Here is a 23,020-nt window from a genome sequence, read left to right on the forward strand (position 1 = left end):
AGCGACAGGAAGGAGGTAGCGAGGCAGGCAAAAAAAAAAAAAAAAAGAGGCAGGCACACAAGGTAAGGTTGTTGTCAATGAATGTTCGAACCCCTGACTTGTCCTCATTTTGGTGGGTCAAGGAGAGCTGGCACCCAGGAATCTCTCGGAAGTTAAACTATATGTGTATGTGTGTGCAAGAGAGAGAGAGAGAGAGAGAGAGAGAGAGAGAGAGAGAGAGCGCAGGAATCTCTCGGAAGTTAAACTATATGTGTATGTGTGTGCAAGAGAGAGAGAGAGTATGCAAAGGAATAATACTAAGAGCAAGAACCACCTGAAGGACAAAAAGGAATCTCGATTTGTATATTTGTTTTTCTTCGCGTCGCCCCAGTAACCACTTCCCCGAGACCAACACTTCCAGGACGCCGTCGACAAGGTGACTTGTGCCAACTTCCCCTACGACTTGCTGTGGTGAGCTGGGAAAACCTGGTTTATTTAACCTTGAGACGACTCACCCGTCTTGTAACACGACATACACATTTATTTTCATTGTTGGGTAATATTTCATTTTAGGTATCGTAATAATTATCATCATCGTCATTAACATCATTACCATCATTATTGAAGGCGTCGTCTATATACTTACACCTATACACTTAAATATATTGCACCGAGATTTCCTCATCACCCGAGCCGTGCGTGGCTCAGACCACTATGCTACAGATCATCGGCTGGTCATAGCCAAACTCCCCTCTCACGTCGCCCCAAAACGTCGAAGGCAACAGGCCTCCAGAGGGGCAGCACATGCTTTCAGAGAGCAGCGCAACAATGGACTGATAATTTAATCAACCCAACAACAAACAACCAAAATCCCTGTGTCGAATGGGGTCCCATCAAAGCTGTCATCACAAAAACCTGCAAAGAGACACTTGGCCTGATCAAAAGAAAGCACAAGGATTGGTTTAATGAAAACGAACTGAAAATCGAAGTACTCGTCAACAGTAAACGTGCTGCTCTCACTGACTGGCAGTACAACCCTAAGAACAGTTATGGGGTGTACGGCGCCATTTACGAGGACCTTCATGTCCTGATCTTTTTCAGCAATATCGCCTTTAACACATGGAACTCTGCACTTTTCGAAGCTTTGGAGGAGTCTCGAAACAAGTTTTCTAGTGGGAATTATTAGCTAGTAGTACTCAAAATATCGAAACTTCGAGATCTCTCCAGACCTTCAAAAAGGTGGTAGTCCTGAAACAAGATCAGGGCAAGAAGGTCATCGTAAATGGCGTCGTACACCTTATGACTGTTCTTGAATAGGGCCCAAAGCCGATATCTTTCACGAGGAGGAAAAGGCGGCGGTTCAGCACGAACTTTGCAAACTATTGAACGAATGGTGGAAAAATAAAGCGTGTGAAATGCAAAAAAATTGCCATTTAACACAAGATGCGTGAAGCGTGAATTTTTTAATTCCGCTAAAAAGTATATGGCCCAACTATTCATGGCGTAGCCCCCTCTGCTCATCCAACGGTAACTCTCTAATTGAAGGAAAAGAAGGCATCCGTCAGCGCTGGAAAGAGCACTACCATTCGCTGTTCAAGTGAAACACCGATGTGGATGTCATGACTACCTAGCAGGTTACTCAGCACCCAGAGCTGCCCCACCTCAGCTACTGTCAGCAAGCAGATAAAAAATAACAAAGCCACAGAGTCTGATGGAATCCCAGCCGAGGTGTATAGAGCAGGAGGACCTTTGCTTACCAGCCGTCTCCACTGATTCCTGGAGAATATATGGGAGAAGGATAAAATTCCCCCACGATCTTAAACACAAGGCTCGATCTTCAATATTTATAAAAATAAGGGAGACAGGTCAGACTGTGGCAACTACTGCGAGATCTCGCTGCTGTCTATAGCTGACAAGATTATCTTCCTAGTCCTTCTAAACATAATTCATCCTGAGGCAGAAAGCTTCCTCCCAGAATCTCAATGTGGCTTTACACCATCACGTGGCATCACTGACTTGATCCTTGCTGCCCACCAGATACAGGAAAAGTACAGAGAACATCGTCGTGACTTGTATATAGACTTCATCGACCTTATTAAGGGTTTCGAATAGGACAGCAGGGAAGCCCTCTGATGAACCTTCAGTCGTTACGGTTGCCCACCAAAATTCATTGCTATTGTTAGATAACTCCACGATGGCATGAACTGCAGTGTTCTACACAATGGCACCCAGTCTGAGTTCTTCCCCAACCAAACGGGATAAAACAAGGATGTGTACTGGTACCAACTCTCTTTTCCATTTTCTTGGCTGCCTTCCTTACTCGTGTCAGTGCCAATTTAGCCGGCGGGGTAGACATCCAGTACCGGATGAAGGGACTTTTCAACATATGACGACTCCAGGCAGGAACAAAGGTGTCGACCGCTTCCATCACTGAACTTCAGTATGCAGACGACCTCACACTCATCGCTCACACTGAACACGACCTACAGAAGATCCTGAACACCTACTCAGATCTGTATCCTCATTCCGGCCTTGAGGTGAATGCATGTAAGACTCAGATTCTCTTTCAGCCAGCCCCTGGTTCAGCCACACCTCCACCATCCATCCTGCATAACGGTACTACTCTCCCTAATGTTACCCACTTCCAGTACCTTGGCGTCCACCTGTCCACCACCGCGAACATCGATGAAGAGATTCAACATCCTGATCAGATGTGCATTTCAAGCCTTTGGCAGACTCCGTACCCGTGTCTTCAGCTGTAGGGAGCTGAAATAATCTGCATAGCTGCACGTATATCGAGCAGTGGTCCTCCCCACTCTGCTGTATGGCAACGAGATATAGGCCACATACAGGAGGAACTTCAAGGCACTTGAAAATTTTCACCAACGAAGTCTACGTTCCATCCTCCGAGTTCGCTGGGAAGACAAGAAAACAAATGCTAGTATTCTCGCTGACATCAACTGTAGGAGCATCGAGGCTGCCATTATCCATGAACAATTATGCTGGACTGGCCATGTTACCCGCATAGACGACAGTAGACTCCCAAAACAGCTACAGTACTTTGCAGTCACCTTACGAATAGTAAACGTAACGCTGGCGGACAACGGAATAGGTATAAGAAAAGTCTTAAGACAAACCTGAAAAAGTGCCAAATCGGCCCCCTCACCCGGGAGACGCTCACCCCACACCGTAATGCTTGGAGGAGCCCCACACGAGAAGGTTGTCAATACTTTAGAATTAGCCCGACTGCACACCGAGGAAGACAAGCGCCAGCACCGGAAAGACTCTGCCGCCGCCCCTCCCGCACTATATGTAGCCCTCCACACGTGGAGGACCCTGTTGATACCTCTCGAGTCACCTCAAAGCTCACCAGCTATGGTGATATCCTTAATAACCCATATAATTACATTATAGCTGGATGATCTTCATACTCGATTTCGAGTGACAGCAAAGTAGTAGTAGTAGTAGTAGTATCTAACAACAGTTTAAAATTAGAAGAAAAAATATAGATTTAAAAGATAAATAGGTATACGAGTATTGGCTTGAAAATAGAGTTGCGAATGAGTGGACCAAGCTGCTCAACACCATCATTATATCCAACTCGCTGTGAAGTTTCAAAATATAGATTGGACAGCAGCTATATGAGTGATAAGGGTTGAGTGTAGACAGGGCTGCCTATGATTTATATTCTTAGGGATAAACGGTATTCCTGGTGAGGCTGCAGAGTGACCCACGTTGATTTTTTACATTGAATTTATGGAAAAATTCCAATAATCTTTTTATCTTGTCATCATTATATCAGTGTTATTTATGTGATGTTTTGATGCACTAAACTGTAATTTCTTATCGTATTTTCCTTTATCTTATGACAAACAGGCTAAGAATGTTGGGTGAGCGTCCAGCAGTATGATATGATTAATACCCAACAAAATTAAGCTGCGTAGCAAACTGAGGTGACACAAGGTACTACGCTAATAACGAGACGAAACATCAGGAAAGATGTTGGAGTCATCCTTCGACTGGTCAAAAGGCGTGCGTGGGAGCTTCGGCGTATTGGACTACGTGGTGTTCGGCGGGATGCTGGCGACCTCCTTGGCAATCGGAATCTACTATGCCATCAAGAGCCGCAACAAGGCCAACGACGAGTTCCTCCTTGGCAGCCGAAGCCTCTCTTGCTTCCCAGTCTCCATGTCCCTCCTGGCCTCCTATATCTCCGCTATCCTTGTCCTCGGTTAGTATTCATCGACTTCACACATGACAGACAGGTGCGGCTCAATGCTGACTAAACGACAAATTTTATATCGTTTGTCGGGTTTAAAATTAGTGTTTTGAGGTATCAGGCAGTAAGTGACGGGAGGCAAATAACACGTTGGTGCCAAGCAAGTGAGTTATCCTTATTAAATCTGAACTCTTCGTCTCACTCTACAATTACTTTTGTTCTCAAGACGTCTGATGGTCTTCTTAAACAACGTGGACTGATGACTTAATTCACAGGATTTAGCAGTGTTCACATCATGGTGTTATTCATCGTGACTCTATGCTTTGCAGGATTTCGTCATATGACTCATTGACTGTTTTCATGTTGATATTTTAATCTAGGAAGATACACAATAAGATGAATGACATCTTATAAAACAAACCCAAATTAACATAAATTAATTTGATTTTTAAGTTGGCAAATTTCCTTAGATATTTTTTGACTACAAGAGTCTAATACTAAAATAATTCAGCTGTCACTTACTCTCTTCTGCTACACTCGCTACTCTAGGAGTCCTAGATATGTTTTGCTGTTGGATCATAAATAGTATGTCAGTAACATTCGCGCCCAACAGTAACAGGTACGACGCAAGAGTTAATAATTCCACTCTTCTTACAGTCGACCCACTCCCAGTTTCATGGAATTATAAACGACGAACTATTAACTTTTCCCCCAGTAGTTACTATCATTCACTGTTTTTCATATTTGTCTTTTATTTAACTTTCCTGACAATAGTACATTTTCTCCGGTGGTACAGGAGGTCCGTCTGAGGCTTACTACCATGGCTTGCAGTGGTGGGTCATCTGCTGCGGCCAGATCGCTCTTCCTGTGGCCGCAGTTGTCTTCATGCCCTTCTTCTATGAACTTGGACTAACTTCGGTGTATGAGGTAAATAGTTTGTCGTATTAATATTAAGGCCATGAATCTTAAACCTGAGTTTATGATGCACAATAAGTCTTGAAATGATGATTCTTGGGTATTTATATACATTTAATAATTATAACTCAGGGTATATAAGCCACATTCTATCAAATGTATATTCCAAAAGTTCTCTTCAAGGTGAACACAATAATGAAGCCTACGTCTCTGTCAAGTAATTGTGGGGCATTAAATTTTTGCTCAAACCCGGATTTACGCGCATTATTTGTCCCCCATTCTTAGCGAACTTGAAACATCCTTACATAATATCATGGCGAAGAAATGAATGATTTTAATTCTACAGTGTTGCATATTATGATGTATAAACTTTATTGTGATCATAATATGAAAAGTATTTATGAAATTATAATTTTCAAGAATAATTTCACCAAACTCTCATGAAAAAGCTTAACAATACTATATGGCAGTCGACCGTCATAATGAGTCCATTATTACGTGAAGGGAGGCCCATCCTCCTGCTCAAACCAGCTGACACTTTCCCTTGCCGTGCTAGTCACCGCCTCCCTCCATCGCCTCAGCGCCTCACATGTTCTTTATATAGTTCAAGACGTGGTGACACGATGCTTCACAGGGCTAGTCTACATTGGTTGGACACAAGATTCTGTACAGTTTTCATTGTGGATCTACATAATATATATATATATATATATATATATATATATATATATATATATATATATATATATATATATATATATATATATATATATATATTTATTTCATCGACCCACATTGGGGCCTAGGGGGCGAAAAATAAGAATGAAAAAAATAAGAATAGAAAAGGAAAGGGTTATATTAATCTACACCACGAAGATGCCAGAAAACCAGCTTTCTAAAATGAGGCAGATTGTATGATCGTGGAAACACAGAAGAAGGCAGAGCATTCCACAGTTTGGTTGTGTGAGGAAAGAAGGAGGTACTATAACGGGTTATTCTAGTGTGACCAACATCCACAGAGAAATGGTGTGCACCGCGGGCAAGACGTGTGTTACGAACCCACGGCCTTGCCGGCGGTACACAGGATGCCAAATCCACTGAACATTGCCCTTTAAAGTACCTGTAAAAGAGAGAGCGAGTGAAGCAACATTGGGGCGAAGAGAAAGGGAAGAAAGATTGTCAACTAATGGAGGAGAGTTAATAAGACGAAATGTATTTGATTCCACCCTATGTAACAGTTGGCAGAAAAAGAGCCACCCCAGATATGAGAGCAGTACTCCAAGTTAGGACCAATGAATTCCTTATATACTTGAAGCAACTGCTCTGGAGTGAAGTAGCTACGGCACCTGTACAGCATTGCCAGCTTTCAGGAGGCAGCTTTAGCAATGTTGAAGATGTGTGGCTTCCATGACATATTAGAGGAAATGGTGAGGCCTAGCCTATCTGTTTTAGAATTTGGCAGAATGATAGCGTCCTGAAATGTGATTGGTGGGAGATCATCTGATATGGAAAGTGTAATTGGGAAATACTGAGTTTTATTACTGTTGAATTTTACCAAGTTTCTACCTCCCCATTCAGAGATGCTGCACAGATCCGCATTGATAGATGTAATGATATCAGCTCTAGAAACAGATCTAGTTTGAAAGTTAGGGGGAAGGGGAAAATGTGAAGAAGAGTAAAGAGTAGAATCATCAGCGTAAGAATGGATAGAATTAGTTGTAGTGTGAAGTAATTCATTGATAAAAAGAAGAAAGAGAGAAGGTGAAAGAACAAAACCCTGTGGGACACCACTATTGGTAGAGAAAGAGCGAGAGATCGATCCCTCGACAACAACTGCCATTATAGTTAACTTACTGTATTATGCAAGTTAAGAAAAGTTTGGCGATACTCCACAGATTTCACATTCAAAAGGCATATTACGGATTATGAAGATGTAAAACATGTACTTTTCTTTTTTTTTAGGAATCAGTCTCACGAAAAATATCTCTGAAGAGGGAGGGATCAACACAGAGACGGCATGTGTGACGATTATACCCCTCACAGGTATCACCCTTAATGTGCCTTTTGAATGTTAAATCTAATGACAAAAACATTTATTTTGACAGGTTTAGATTTGAAGAATTTCATTGTCGGAACCACACGAGTAATCATACGTCCAGCAGTAGGGCAGGAGAAAATTTATCTCGGCGTTTAGTAAGTCAATCACGGAGGGCGATTTGAAAGGTGCTACGCCAGATAAAGTCTTACCCTAACTTGATTGATTGAAACAGTTTATTTAGCCAGAAGAACACAGATACAGGATGGATAATAATAACAATATTAACATGGCTGAGCCAGTTGAGAGCCTGAGCTCTCTTGAAGGCACCTGATATATACCTGTACATTTATCTCAAGGAAGTATTATGCAACATTTAGTATCATCTAGAATAGTACACATAGCATGGTGGTAATAAGAAAATAATCAGAATGTTACCATTAGCTGTTGGCGGGCTTTAGTCTTACCTGGGCAGAGGTCCTCGTTGACGAAGATAGTAGTGCCTTTCAGCTTACTGCATTGATAAAACACTTTGTCACGCCTTATCCACGACTCGAGTGTTAAGTTGAGAATACACTTACTCTTAGAGACCCACCATTTGTGAGTGAAACCATAGAGTTCAGTGAACGAGTCCAGGAATTCTAATGGTACTGCACCTCACTATATACGCTCTTCGCTATGTAGGAAGATTCCGGGTAGATGATTAACCAAAAAACGTTTCCTTTCGTTAACCTGATTGAATTTTCATTTGTTACGCTGGATGATGTGCCTACAGTACCTGGAACTGCGCTTTGGGTCCCGCTGGGTGCGATGTGTGGCTGGAGGGATGTTCGTGATACAGATGCTGCTGTACCAGGCCGTCGTCATCTACGCCCCTGCCCTCGCTATCGCCTCCGTCACCGACTTCCCTCTCTGGGTCTCGGTCATCACTGTCGGGGTCATCGCTTCACTTTACACATCCATTGTAAGTTGATTTTGTGTTATTCGACTGTTGGTCTTTCCACTTATAGTTTATTATATACAAATTTTGAACCCACTTAAATGAAGTTTTACGTAAAATATAATAAATCGTAAAAAAAATCGAATCAATTATCATAATGGTCATCCTCACACAAGAGAAATATTGACACAACGATAAGATATCAGTTAAAAAGAACCGAAAATGGCCTAAAATTGTTCTAACGTTGGCTAGTCTCCTAAATTTGGGTACACACTAGGGGGCAGGGAAAAAACACTTTTATTTGAGTTGCAGGCTGCACTTTTCAGGCATCGTTTGTATGGCTGTAACAAACACCTGTGCAAAATTTCATGCCATTTCATGCATACTTACCCTGCCGCATCGCGAACGACTTTTTGTCAACTTTTAGTGTATACCAAAAATTAGGTGTCATTTAATGTTTTCCAGAATAATGATAAATTTTACATGGGTGACATCGATTTAATTCACATGTTATTTTACAGGTACACCGTATAGAAAATCATTACAAGTTCATATTGAAATTCTTTTTTGTGCGGAACCTTGGCATCATTTTCCTAGACAATAATCTTTGCCTAATATATCCATCTCTCGATTCGTATCCCGTCACTTCAGTGCAAGCTTCAGTCATCACTTTTATGCCTCTCTCGACCGCCTGAGTGCTGTTTGGCCACTTGGGCACCACTAATGGTGTCTCAAGAATGTCATTAACCTGTAGATTTGACAGAGAAGCAATGTAAGGAGGCTCAGTCTTGAGTTCATTCCTCCAGTTAATCATGGAATGATAGTTTTTTGCTTGCCACTTTAGTTTCGGAGTCACCACCTTTCTCATGTTGACTACAGGAGGCACATCCTCATTCCCATCTCCATCTTTACCCTCCTCATCAGTATAGTTTAACAAATTCTCGTCAACAGCAGCATCAGAATCTTCCTCCTCCTCTTCAGATCTGCCAGTACATTCTTCCTTTTGCTGATTCTCCTCTCTAATTTTTCTTATCATTGAGACAGCTTTTTCTCTAACAGTCATGTCCTCATCTGCACACATACCAAGAAGAAGTTGATCTGTGTGGGCGAAGTATGCATTTCTCTGGACAGCCTTCTTCACTATCGTCTCCTCCTCACTATTCAGGTGTTTCATATATAGCAGGGACTGGAATACGTTCCTTGAGCCGTGTGTTACGTAAGGGTGTATCTTGATGTAAAACCACATTGGAGCACTGAACTTTATTATTGTAATGACAATTCTTTTCAACTCATGGCTGGGTCGTGATGTTGCTACATACAGCCTGAGGATTCTACTCCATAAGGTGTTCCACCTTGACACACAGGGAGGACCTGGCTCAATAGCAGCCAAGTCATCTTCAACAACACCTGTGATAACTCCTTTACAAATCCTATACAGGTATTTCTGATCCCAGGACAGATCTTTCTCCACAGTACAGTAACACAACATTGAGAAATGAAATGAGAAAAGGCTGATAATCAATATAGACATAGCACCATACTCATCTGCAACAAGACAACTTAAATGAAATAAGAGATATGAAAAAAAAGTTGATAAACACTGAACAGAACATTGCACCGCCACAGCGGCTGTTTGGCTAGTACTGTAGGCAAATTAAAAAATTTCAGTAGAAAATGCGGCAGACTAAACCTCGACATATCAGCTTCAAATTTGGCATGGAGTCTTAGATATGTATAAGGAACAATGCCTGAAGAGTGCAGCTTTGAGCAAAATTTCACTGCCCCCTAGTACACACTCTCTCTTAGTTATAATTTCACCAACACGACTGAGCAGATTGGTATACGTAATTGCTAAGGAACAAATTATCGGGTGGCCGGTAATTTGACTCCAGTAAATTGACTCAGGTAATTTGACTCCCGGTAATTTGACTCCTGGTAATTTAACTCCCTGTCATTTTCACTCCAGGTTATTTCACTCCCGGTAATTTCACCAACATTTAAAACATTGCGTTTATTTATTAAGACAATTATTTATGACGCAGGTTATGAGCTATTGCTCGTGAAAAGTCAATCTTGTTCTCTGGATATATATCTAGCAAGAATAACCTGCAGCCGTTTGTTCAAATCTCTATACTTCTTTTTGCTATTGTAGTTCTTACCCCGTTCAAACTGAACTTTCCTTAGTTGTGCCAGGTATATCATCTACAAGTTTCTCCCTTCCCCGGGTGCTGGTAATGACGTGAGGCATGATAACAAGGGTATACGAATGAGTTATGATCAACCCTCACCTGGCAGCAGCAGTTGGACGACTGAACGGGTCAACTGGGCAGGGCTGTGGGAATTTCCGAATCTTGTTTACAGAACACGCTGATTGGTTCAACTGCTCGCGTTGTGATTGGTTGCAAGTCCATAACGTAATATTACTATTTTCTGCAATATAATGTCTGGTGAGGGGTAACGAAGATCCCAGATACAGTAATTATATTAGAGTAGTCCTCATACTAAGTGAATTTCATTGTTCCTGTCATTAGTTTTATAAATTTCTGATTAATAAACACTGCATTATACACCATTCAGAGTGTTATATGAGATCACATTGGAACAGACCATTGGCTTCCTTGTCTCGACTCTCGATATCGCTTCGTGTGTGACTGAGCAGAATATAATTCTGCTAAAATATCGCTAGTAAAATGTAGGTAAAGTAATTAAATACATCTAAAATTTATTTCTGTGTATTCTATATGGTATTTTAGCCATGAAAAAGCATATTTCCTAAAGTCGGTAATTTACCGACTGTCGGAGCAGTGACGTCACGGCTTACCGACTACGTCATCAATTTACCGATTAACAGACGAAGTACCGAATTTGAACCAATCAGCGTGTTCGATAAACAAGAGTCAGAAATTCCGACAGTCCTGGGCCTTATCTCTGATAGTGCCATCTTCTGGATTTTTAAAATTCTAGAATTTAAATGCTTGCTTAAAATAGATTTCAAAACTACTTAAATTAAATCTTTAATTTTTAACTACTTAAATCAAACTATACTTATGTTAAATTTATTACCATTACTATTATAATTATTTATTGAAACAGGAGTGGATTATCCAACCTCTAGCAGCTATTGCAACCAGCCGTTCAGCACTTACAGAACACTAAAACATATTTTAATTATTTATTTTTTTTAAGAAGTGTTTCTAATATTTTTTTTTATTTTTTTAAGAAACGATTTAAATATTTTTTTTTGTTGTTGAAATTACCGGGAGTTAAATTGCCGGAAATCAAATTACCTGGGGTCAAATAACCGGAGTCAAATTACAGGGAGTGAAATTACCTAGAACCAAATTGTCGTACTGGTCAATGAATGTCTTAACCTACGACTGTACTAATAGCATACATGTAGCTTATAAACATAAATTTTATTCTAATTTTTTCTTACAATTAATTAAATTTATAAAACCTTGGACAATCAATAGTCACGTATTAATCACACGACAGGCAACATACCAAGAAAAATAATCCTTCCTCAAGGACTGTGCGTCATAACACAGGATAACACTACTAGTTATTATCGATTTTACATTTCGAACTGTAGTTTCATATTTCATTCCCTATTTCTTCTTCCATTTTAGAAATAATATACCGAAAGATACAATTAATTTAACTATCATTGGCTAGATAGAATTAGGTTAGGGTAGGTGAGGCTAAATTAGATTAGTTAAATTGTTAGGAAAGGTAAGATAGATTAGATTAAGTTACGTTGAATTAGTTAGGTTAGTTAGGTCAGTGATAATAATATATATTATGTTTATCTACATGTTTCAGAAAGAGGCAGAAACATATGACAATTATCGTCATATTCTAATGATCTCCAAGATACACGACACAAAGACCTCAAGTACTGTACAGCCCTTTACATGTACCACCCTGAAGAGGAATGTATTCTTAATCAACATTCCTCGCACATCTATAATAGCACAATAGTTGCCGATGGAATCAACTTTATTTACCTATCTTGTGTAAACGAGAAGCTAAATTGAATTCAACACATCAAATATGACCATGGAGAGATTGTAACACCAGTCTTTTCCTTAACTGAATCCGCGTCGTAAATTGTCCGTCATAAAAACTACAGTACATGGCAACCCACCAGCATTGTAGCACAAGTGTCCTTGGCCGACGCTGGCGATTATTCATCCCACCCCTTTCACTTCATCCTTGAGCAGATGCTACGAAGACTACAGTTTCTCCCTTAAGTTAAACTGATCACCAACTATAATGCTCTCCTGATCTCGCTTCAGATTACTATTTTCACACTTGTCAAAATTTCAGAAGCATTACATAACCTGAAGATATAAAAGAATATTCATAGTGTTAGTTGCAGACAGCAATGCCCACGTAACGAACAATCATAATAGTTCTCCTTTTATCTCAAAACTCACACAATAGTTACATACATTTTTCTCGATGTGTAAATGCAGTAATAAGATTCAATACTTCTTGTTCTGCTGTTCAGTCTATACAAGGCTTGTCCAGTACATCAGCAACTCGCCAGGCACAGGTGGCGCATCAGTGACAGGCTCGTGGCGAATCGAAAGTATATTAATAATAATTTGCCAAAACGTGCCTACCCCACTATAGTGGCGGTGTACTGTCAAAAAGTACAGACAAGGACCTTCCTATTTTACTGTTTAACTTATTTTATCCTTTATTATTACACATACTTTTTGCGATATGGCGAATCTGGCCAACTGATCGCCACACATACTGTATATATTGTAGAGAAAAAAATTATTGAGAAGCCTGGTCGACATCACCGGGAAGTGTTGTGGTACATCTTTCAACAAGCTGTTCAGCAATTCGATGCATTGGTCCGTGTTTTCAAGCATCATTGTGTTCAGTTGCAGATGATTTTTTTTAATTCACATTCCGTCACTCTGACCCGGAAGGCCTTGGGGATATTTTTACCTCTACTTAAAGCTTTTCAAACTAAATTTGAAGTTAATGGTAATTTTGTTTATGCCTGAAGTAAGGTTAATGCGTATCTAAAGGATACTTTCAGTGTTCACAATATTATTAATGACCCTGCAAAGTGCATTCACCACATATGTCACATAAGTTTGGAGTCACGCATTACCTCAGGCCCGTGACGACAGCAGCAGTATGTCTTCTTCTCTTCTTTGGGTATATGCAAAATTTAGTTAAATATTTGCGATAAAAATACGTCCTGGAACGCGCACGCGTGCCGTGGGTGTCAACAAAGGCTGTTAGAGACTGCTCCTTAAAAGTCGTATTTCTGACGAATTCAGCGAGTCTACTAATCCCAGTCTGTGCAGAGAACTAAAGTAAGACCCAGTTATCAGCACAGTGGCATCTATTTTTTTTTTTAACTTTTGGCCTTTGTCATTTTTTTTTTGATAAAAACATCTGGTCCTGCCACCCAGTCCCTCTGGTCGAAGATTTTCAAGTTTGCGCATGCGCAGTGTGAAGTGTGACGTAGCAGTGACGTTTACCGCTCCACCTCACTGCAGTGTTGCCAACGTGCCCTATGCCCGCCGTTAAACGCTCCCGTTCGTTGGAGACGGCGGCAGTAGGTGACAGTGATGCTGACGACTTTCATCTTGAAGACAAGTGTATAAAACAGAAACCTTAGAAGTCAGGGGCTACGGCTCCCTCTTGCACCCCGTCTGGGGCTGTAGAGGGTGACCTCCTTCTGCCTTCGGGTTCCCCCCCAAGTGAGCTTACATGTGGCTCAATGACCGACCATCCGCCAACAATGGACATAGGGGATTCCCTTCGTCTCCCTACCCCGTCGCGCCTTCGTCGTCTCGCCTTTCCTCGGGACTTGCCTCTGAGCACATGGACGACCTGGTTCTTCCGTCACTGCTCTCCACTTCAGGACTCAACACTTCTCCTCCGCCGAGGTCCTACAGCTGTAATAGTCACCGCACTAATGGATGAGACGGTACGCCTGCTCACTCAAGTGGGCTTTCCTGCTCCCCAGGGGGAGGTGATGCTGAAGTTCACCACCATCACCCCCCTTCTCCTACAACTACTCGACATTTGAGCGCCGCTTCAACCCGGTCTCCAAACGTCCATCCAACGAACTCATCGGCTGGTGGGTGCCCCCCCCCCCGAAGGTGAATGTAGGACCTATTTACAACTGTCCTCTCGACCGATTTATCGGAACCCCGAAAATCTGTGGTCGTTGCCAATCGTGGAAACACCGCACCTGGGAGTGCATGAGGATGGTTGCCTGCGGTTTCTGTGCAGGTTCTCACTACTCAGTGGAATGCAAATCGAAAATTCAGAAAAAAATCCCAGTTGTTCCACGGTGTGTCAATTGCCATGGCAGTCACCAAGCCTGGAATGCCAACTGCCCACAGCGTCCTGGCACTCGCCCGGGGAAAACTTACTTTGTTCCACCGCCCTCGTCTCTGACGAAGCCCCTGTCAACCAAACCTCACTCCTATCCACCACCGCCTATTCCATCCACCAAGGATTTCCCATTGATCTCCTCTCCTGTACCATCCCCCCATCACCCCTACCACCCATCCTTTCTCCCCTCCCTCCCTCTCCTTACCGTTCTTGGAACAAGGTCGTTGCCGGCCCTGCCACACAGTCACCACCATCTCCTGCCCACCCGGACCCCCGCTGTCTCTCACCAGCACCACCACCTCTGGCTCACCTGAACCCTCACCGTCCGTCTCCGTCGCTACCACCACCACATGCCCAGTCGGGCCCTCGCCAATCTACGCCGCCACCTCCCGCTCCTGCACAGGTACTCCATGTTGGTTCTTTGGAAACACTCACTCTCCGTCTGGATCGTCACTCCAAGTAAATCAACCTTTTCTCTACCCAACTCAACTCGTTTGTGGAAACAATTGCGACATTGCAGAGGCAACAACAAACCATGTTGGACACCCTGACCCAACAGGGGCGCACTTTGCAAGCCCTGGTGATCCGCTTCCTTCCTTCTCCCGAGATGGAGGATCCATCCCTCACTCTCCTACTCCTCCCTCTCCAATATCCTCAACAGAATTTGGTACCTCCTCCGGAGCCCTGCCTATCCCCACCGACTCATCTCACACCGGAGGCCGTTCCCTCCTCTTCTTACAATGGAACATCCAGGGACTTAGACCTCGCTGGACAGACCTCGCCCAGCTTGTGCTCTCCCATCAAGTAGATGTCGCTCTACTTCAGGAAACCATCACAGACGATGTTACTCCACTCCGCCTCTCTGGCTATGCTGTTTGCACCCTGCCTCGGTTCCGTGGGCAGGCTCGTGGCCTCCTCACCCTTGTGCGTAACACCATTCCATCTGTTCGTCTCCCTTCACCTGACTCACGTGGACCCCCGTCTGAATTACTTTCTGTCTACCTTACTCCTGGTGACCGAACCCTTCGTGTAGTCAATGTTCATTTCAAGAGTGATTCTCTGAACCCCCAGGTTCTTCACGAATTCCATGATGGGGTTCCCACTATTGTTCTTGGCTACTTTAATGCCCGCCATCCCACTCTTACTCCGGATCATCCCACGCCATGTACTCTTAACAGATCACATCTCTCACAGTTTCTAAATGGGGATGATGGTATTCGCTTTCTTTGTCCTGACGATCCTACTCGCCTCCCCCATAGTTTCCTTAATGTTGGCTTACTATTGGACGGTCATACCTCTTTTCATCCTACCGTTTGCACTCCTTCCCTGCCCCTACATCAGCTCCTTATCGATCCCCTCGCCTTCATCTCACACAAGATGCTGTTCCTTCCTTTATCCAATACCCTTCTACCTGAACGGATTCCTATGTTGTCCCTCAGTCCCTTGACTCTCACAGCGCTGATTTTGTTGATGCCGTGTGTGACTCTGTCAATCGCGCTGCCCCTCCACGCCCTCCCCGCACCCCAGAAATGCCACCAACTACTGGTATCGTATCCCTGCCATGAGACATCTCCGGCGGGTAACCCGTGATCTCCACTCTGCCATACGGAGATTTCGCTCTCCAGAGGACTGGGAAGACTTCAAAAACTGGTGCTCCTTTGCAACTCAGGAGCGTCGTCGGGTTCGTGAAGCGGACTGGCTATCCTTCACGGGGTCTCTATTGTTTCAGTCGTCACCCTCTTATGTATGGAATCGGAGTAATGCTATACGGGGTACTCGACGGAAGCCTCCTCCCCACCCTAACCCCGCCTCCTTTTCCTGCTCTTTAATGGAGGACTGGGCACGAGCTCCCTCCCCTGAGGCACTTCCAGATCCGATGCAGGAGGCAGTGCAGGCTCGCATTGATGCGTCTGAGCCTGTTGTTCGTGCTGCTCTTACATCCCCTGCCCCCACTGATCATCCCATCACAAAGTTTGAACTTGACAGTGCTTGTCGCTCAAGAAAAGACACCTCTCCTGGGGATGATCAGATAACGTACTCCGTCCTCAACGCCTGTGCTAATATTCCTAATGGCCCCTTGCTCGCTCTCTACAATATGTCTTATGAACATGGGGTTCTTCTGTCTAACTGGAAAAATGCCACTATTATTCTCATCCCTAAGCCGGGAAATCCTGGGAAATATCGACCAATTAGTCTTACCTCCTGTGTTTGTAAGATGATGGAAAGGATACTCCAGCGTCGCCTTCTTCACATCATAGGCGGCTTCCACAACTCCCTCAATGGTTTCATACATCATCGTAGCACAGCACACTCCATTGCTTCTTTTTATTGCAATCAGACTGCCCGCGTCTCCGTCTTCCTTGATATCAAGAAGCCTTTGATACGGCTCAGCCTGTCCTCATTTTAGCTGAACTTGCTCGGTTAGGGGTTAAAGGGAGACTTCTTCGATGGATCGCCTTTTACCTCACTGGACGTCAGGCCCGGGTTCGCGTTGAAGGCTCTATGTCTCCTGTTCAAGAAATGAACCTCGGCACCCCTCAAGGTGGAGTCCTGAGTCCCACCTTGTTTAACACTCTCATGCACTCCATTGCATTTCTCCCGTGGCCGACAGAAGTTGTCCACTTAGGATATGCCGACGATGTCTTCCTCCAAGCCCCTGACTACCTCAGCATGCTGGAAACCCTTTATCTGGTCTCCAGAGAGTGTGATTCACTTGGTTTCCTTCTTTCAACTGCGAAAACAAAAGCCATGTGGCACGGTCGTGTTGTACCTCCCCCTCTTTTCTTATCAGGAACGCCCTTGGACTGGGTTAATGAGACAAAATACCTGGGTGTGTATGTAATTCGCACACGCTGTCAGATCCCTGAAGTCCGCTATCTTCGAGATATCTGCTTTCGGCGTCTCGCTCCCCTCTCTACCATGTGCAGGGGTTCCCTTGGTGCCACCATCCCTGTACTTATCAACATGTACAAGTCCTTTGCCCGTTCCTGTGTCGACTACGCCGCCCCTGCCCTCGTCAATATTAGTCGGATTGCTGTCAACCGTCTCGAAGTTATCTAGAGGAAAGCTGCTCGTATCATCATTGGGGCTCATCAGTGGACACGCTCTACTTCTCTATATACCGAACTTGGTCTTCCCCCCTTACAGGATCGTGTCCAGGAGTTTTACCTAAAAATTACCGTTTCCATTCTACGGGATCCTCGGGGCAACTATGTCCAAGCCAACTTGACTCCTGCTGTCTGAGGCCAACCTCCATCTAGAAGACAGTGATGAGGGTCACTCATCCGAGCCCTTCGGGAATACGACCTCCTGCCTGATATTGTTGTGACCCCTGCTATAGGTTCGTCTCCTTCTCCCTGGCTGGATTTTCAACCTGAAGTGATTGCCCTCGGTGGACCGCTCCCGAAATCCCACGTGTACCCTGTTATTCTCTGCAAATACCGCCTCTCCAGGATCGCCCACTGGTCCCCAGGTAGGGTCGTCCTCTACACTGATGGCTCTGTTGACCCCGCTACAGGTAGGGCCGGGGCTGGTGTCTACATCTCAAGTCCTAATGCCCCTGAGTCTATCAAACTTTCTCTTAGAGTTTCTGACGGGGCATCTTCCATTCAGGCTGAACTGATAGCCCTCCTTGCTGCCCTTCTCGTTGAGGAAGAAGCCGGTGGTTTCTGCCCCTTGCTTGTCTGCTGCGATTCCATGCTTGCTCTCGACGGGATCGCATTTGGGCAACGGGAAAATAAGGACCTCATCCTCCGAATAATAGGGTTAACATCCACACTTCAGGATGCAGGCTGTCCTTTGACATTTCTATGGATACCCAGTCATGTCGATATCTTGGGGAATGAGGCAGCAGATGGTCTTGCCAAGACTGGCTGTAACAAGGCCACACCTGACTATGTTGTTCCTCGAACACTTTTACAGCTTAGGACCTAAATTCGCCGCAAACAGAGAGAAGCTCGGGAAGCAGCCATCCCCCTGGACTCCCCGCCCACCTGGTACGATGTCCTCTGTAAGCTTCCTGACCTCTCTTATGTCTATGGGAAAGGGTCGCGGAAAAGGGACGTGATTGCTGCCCGTATCATCATTGGGTATGACTTTGCTTGGGAGATTGGTATTCCCACATCCCCTGAGCAACGCTCTTGTGCATTATGCAGAAGACCCGACATCCGCACCCTTGTCCACTACCTCCTAAGATGTCCCCACACACAACGCTTCCGTGACGCCTGTTGGACCACCACTCCACGACCCCCTGACGGAGACACGATGATCCTCCCCATACTGGCCAGATATTATGTAAATAATATTGATAATGTGTTAAATGAATATCCTTTCTTCCTTCGGCTTTAGTAAGTACCTTTATAATATTTATATATACTTGTGACACTTGCCAGTTACTTCTGGTGTTACTGTACAGGGGTACTGTACCTAGTGACAGCACTAGGATTCTGCTTCCTCTATCAAGGAATACATATTGAAATCGAAAAATAAATGATACAGGTATTTGTGATAACTCGGCGAGTCCTTGTTGAAACAGCGTCGTCACCATCACATCATCATAATCACTACTGCTTGCACAACACCAACACGTCAAAGTAAAGGCTCCACTGCAGCCAACACCAAGGTCAGGCTCAACACGCAGTGAGTCAAAAAAAGACTTGGCAATACAAAAGGAAAACGCTGATGTACAGTCGGCCACAAGCATAAGTATACACCTACGGTTCGTGTTTGAGACAAAATATCTGGTAACACTGTCCTGAACAGAGCCGACAAAATTACAAAATGACCTGTAATTGATGTTTTATTCCTACATATATGTTATAAATACATTTGTTGTGAATGTTTCACTAGTGTCTTGTGTTTATATTACAAGTAACATATTGTATCCAATGGTAGTAAACTTGTTGCCGAATGGGATTGCAGTTATCGTACAGCTCCATCCTCCTCCCTCATTTTTCCTCTTACCCTACTTTTTTTTTTACTTATGTTTGGATTAGTAAAGGAAGGAAGAGGAGTGAATAGAAGAATAAAGAAGGGGAAACAGAAAATAGTTTGAGATAACAGGTGGGGGGAGCTGAGTTTCATCATGCGTCTGGATGCGCAGTTTCAACGTTACCAGTCCATTTTCGGACTTTACGGCTACAGTGTGCATACTTATTCCTGTGGCCGACTGTACACGAGGTATTGAGTACAGCCCTACTCCCCGTGCGAGTAGTCTGACAACACCATAGAACAGGGGTCACCAAACTACGGCCCGCGGGCCGGATCCGGCCTGCGACGTCAGTTCATCAGGCCCGCCGTGGTAGCTCCGCCTACGCTCTGACGTTACCATGGTTTCCATGGCTTTCGTTCTGGCTTGCAAGTATTGAACAGAATGATTAGGCGGCCCGCGCTTGTCATTCTTTCAGTTATCCGGCCCACTGTGAAAAAAGTTTGGTGACCCCTGCCATAGAAGATTTAATATTGAATATCCTATATGTGATCGTACATGTAAGTGATGTGTAGAAGGTCTGCTACTTTATCGATAACTTGATAATGTCACTTTTAAATTAAGTAAATTTAACCTTACCCTCATGTAGTAAGATATTTCTAGCTCTTCAATGAAACTTTCTAAACAAGATAACTCAATATTAAAAACGAGAGAGAGAGAGGCTGATCAGTGTGGGTCTACAGGGCGGCATGAAGGCGGTGGTGTGGACGGATGTACTCCAGCTCTTCATCCTCATGACGGGACTCATCTCCGTCATCATCAAGGGCCTCCTCGACCTGGGCAGCTTTCAGAAGGTGTGGGATGTGGGGGTGAAGAATGACCGAGCAGGACCTCAGATATTTACGTGAGTTGTATCTCTGTGGTATCCTCTTGTTGTGCTGAAAGAACTTGTTCATGTGTGTAAATAAAAGTATAACAATACTGTACATTATAATTTTAAATGAATGCAAATGTAAGTTAATCACATACACATAAGTACGCTACCAAGCACACAATCCAAACTGACGTAATGCAATCATACATAAACCAACACTCTTTTCCCCCCTCCCTCCTCCAGGTATGGTTACATCCCCCTACAGCGCCACACCGTCCCCAACATCATAATCAGCGCCTTTGTCAGTAAGCTGGCCCAGTACTCGTGCACCCAAACCACCGTCCAACGGTACACCAGCATGAAGAGCATCACTCATGCCTACATGTGAGTACCGTGAGTGCATGTGTGTGTGTGTGTGTGTGAGAGAGAGAGAGAGAGTAACTATCCAGGTATTAGGCGGGGAGTTAAAACCTAAATGCGACAAAGGAAGAACTCAGATCACGACTAACTTAATTGTCTACTACACAAATAGTAGAGGTATGAGAAACAAAATGGATGAGATCAGGGCGTTGGCATGTACCGAAAAAATCGATATAATAGCATTCACCAAAAGATGGATAAACTTAGACTCATGTGAGTTACCTGTCGAATACCAAATTGCAGGTTACAAATTCCATAACGATAGGCAGATTAGGAAAGGAGGTGGGTAGCAATCTATGTCAGGGATAATCTGAAGTGTGAAATAAAAAAGGAAATAAAAACAACGGAATACAGAAACAATTTCGATAGAATTAACCGATGGTAGGGAAAAAATAATCATAGGAGTAATATATAGACCTCCTAATCTTGATAGAATTGACGGGCGACTTAGTTTGGATGAAATACACAGGGCATCTAGACACAGCAAAATTTGTGTAGTAAGCAACTTTAACTTTAGTCAGAGAGATTGGATCGACCTTACGGGTAACTCAGAGGATTTTCTAGAAACATTTCAGGACTGTTTCCTAAGTCAACATATAACCGAACCCATTTAGTTCTGTCATACAGAGAAAATATCATTAGTAATGTTGAGGTAGGGAACGAGCTAGCTAACAGCGATCACAAAGAAGAAAGATTTAAATTAGAATTTAATGTCAGTCGCAAGGATAATTTCATTAAAGTCTCAGAATTCAGAAGGGCAAACTATGATACTTTGAAAAGGCAGCTGAGAGAAAGGAGTTTCACGTCTGGGGGTGAATTACATGACCTCACATGAGGTGACCTCACACAATTTACCCACTGAAGGGAACCTCACTTTACCTGGAGACCTCACAACGATAACCTCACAAAATATGATGGTTGAGGATGACTTGATCACGAGATCTGAGGTTGACGAGTTCCACAACAATTTAAACAATGAGTTACTTAATGCAAAAAAGGCAGAACATACCATACAGAAAGCTCAGATCAAACAACAATGCCCCCAAATGGATAAATAATTATCTAAAGAATATTATTGGACAAAGGAAGGCTATAGGTAGGAGAATAAATAGTGGTGATAAAGTATTGGCCAGTAAGGTTAACACCGAGATAAGGAAAGCAAAGAGGAATAATTAATTGGAGGTAGCAAGGGAAACGAAATCAAACCCCAAGGGATTCTTTAAAATGTATCAAACTAAAACACGAGAAAAGATTGAACCAATACAATCGCATACCCGCGAGCTAACTGATAACGACGGAGAAATATTCTGAATAGATATTTTTCAACAGTTTCACAACCGAAAATTTAAACATGATACCCGAGGCACCAACTATATACAGAGATAGTGAACACAAGAAGATAAGAAAATAAGGAGTCTGCAATAGGCCGGTTGGCCTGTGCATGGCAGCTCTTGTCGAGAGTTACTACCACTCTCTATCATCCATGAATCTATCTAGCCTCCCTTTAAAAGTTTCTAGGGTTCCAGCACTTACTACAAAGTTGCTAAGCTTGTTCCACTCGTCTACCACCCTATTTGTGAACCAGTTCCTTCTTATCTCCCTCCTAAACCTAAACTTATCCAACTTAAATCCGTTGCTACGAGTCCTATCCTGCTCGGATATTATAAGAACTTTATCTATATCTCCTTTATTGATTAATTTCACCCACTTAAATACTTCTATCATATCTCCCCGCACTCTTCGTCTTTCTAGGAAATGCAAGGTCAGCTTCTTTAATCTATCTTGACATGGAAGGTTCCTAAGTCCCGGAATCATTTTTGCCATTCTTCCCTGCACCGACTCCAATGACTTGATATCCATTCTATAGTAAGGGCACCAAAACTGAACAGCATAATCGAGGTGCGGCCTGACTAGCGCAAGATATTGTTGCAAAATGAGCTCCGCACTCTTAAAAATACACTTCTAGATATAAAACCTAATACTTTGTTTGCCTTATTTCGAACATTAACGAACTGTTTTCTAGGCTGTAGGTCCGGGCTTACAAGTACACCTAAGTATCTTTCGCAAGTCGACTTCTCTAGGTTAATGTTGTTAAGGCTGTATACATTGACAGTATTTGTTCTTCCAATATTAAGTACGCTGCACTCTCAGGTGTTGAATTTCATTTGCCATTTTCTGACCACTCCTGCAGTTTATTTTAATCCTCCTGTAGTGCATTTGCATCCTGCCCTGAATGAATCTGCCACCCTATTTTGGTGTCATCCGCAAACTTGCTTATGTCACTGCTGATCCCAGTATCTAGATCGTTTATGTAGATTTTGAACAAGAGTGGGCCC

The 23,020-nt window shown here is 43.4% G+C and overlaps 1 protein-coding gene across 1 annotated transcript in view; it reads left to right on the plus strand.

The window, feature by feature from the left end:
- Positions 1 to 23,020, plus strand: part of LOC121880263 (sodium-coupled monocarboxylate transporter 1-like) — a 65,830-nt gene that overhangs the window by 13,217 nt on the left and 29,593 nt on the right. Inside the window, exons 2-6 of the mRNA XM_042387415.1 lie at positions 3,856 to 4,210; positions 4,995 to 5,125; positions 7,924 to 8,112; positions 20,134 to 20,294; positions 20,508 to 20,648. Coding sequence (XP_042243349.1) covers positions 3,979 to 4,210; positions 4,995 to 5,125; positions 7,924 to 8,112; positions 20,134 to 20,294; positions 20,508 to 20,648 — 854 coding nt within the window. The 5' untranslated portion in view covers positions 3,856 to 3,978. The remainder of the gene's footprint in view (positions 1 to 3,855; positions 4,211 to 4,994; positions 5,126 to 7,923; positions 8,113 to 20,133; positions 20,295 to 20,507; positions 20,649 to 23,020) is intronic.

Source organism: Homarus americanus, unplaced genomic scaffold (assembly GCF_018991925.1).
Source record: "Homarus americanus isolate GMGI-L3 unplaced genomic scaffold, GMGI_Hamer_2.0 scaffold43718, whole genome shotgun sequence".
NCBI classification, from domain to species: Eukaryota; Metazoa; Arthropoda; class Malacostraca; order Decapoda; family Nephropidae; genus Homarus; species Homarus americanus.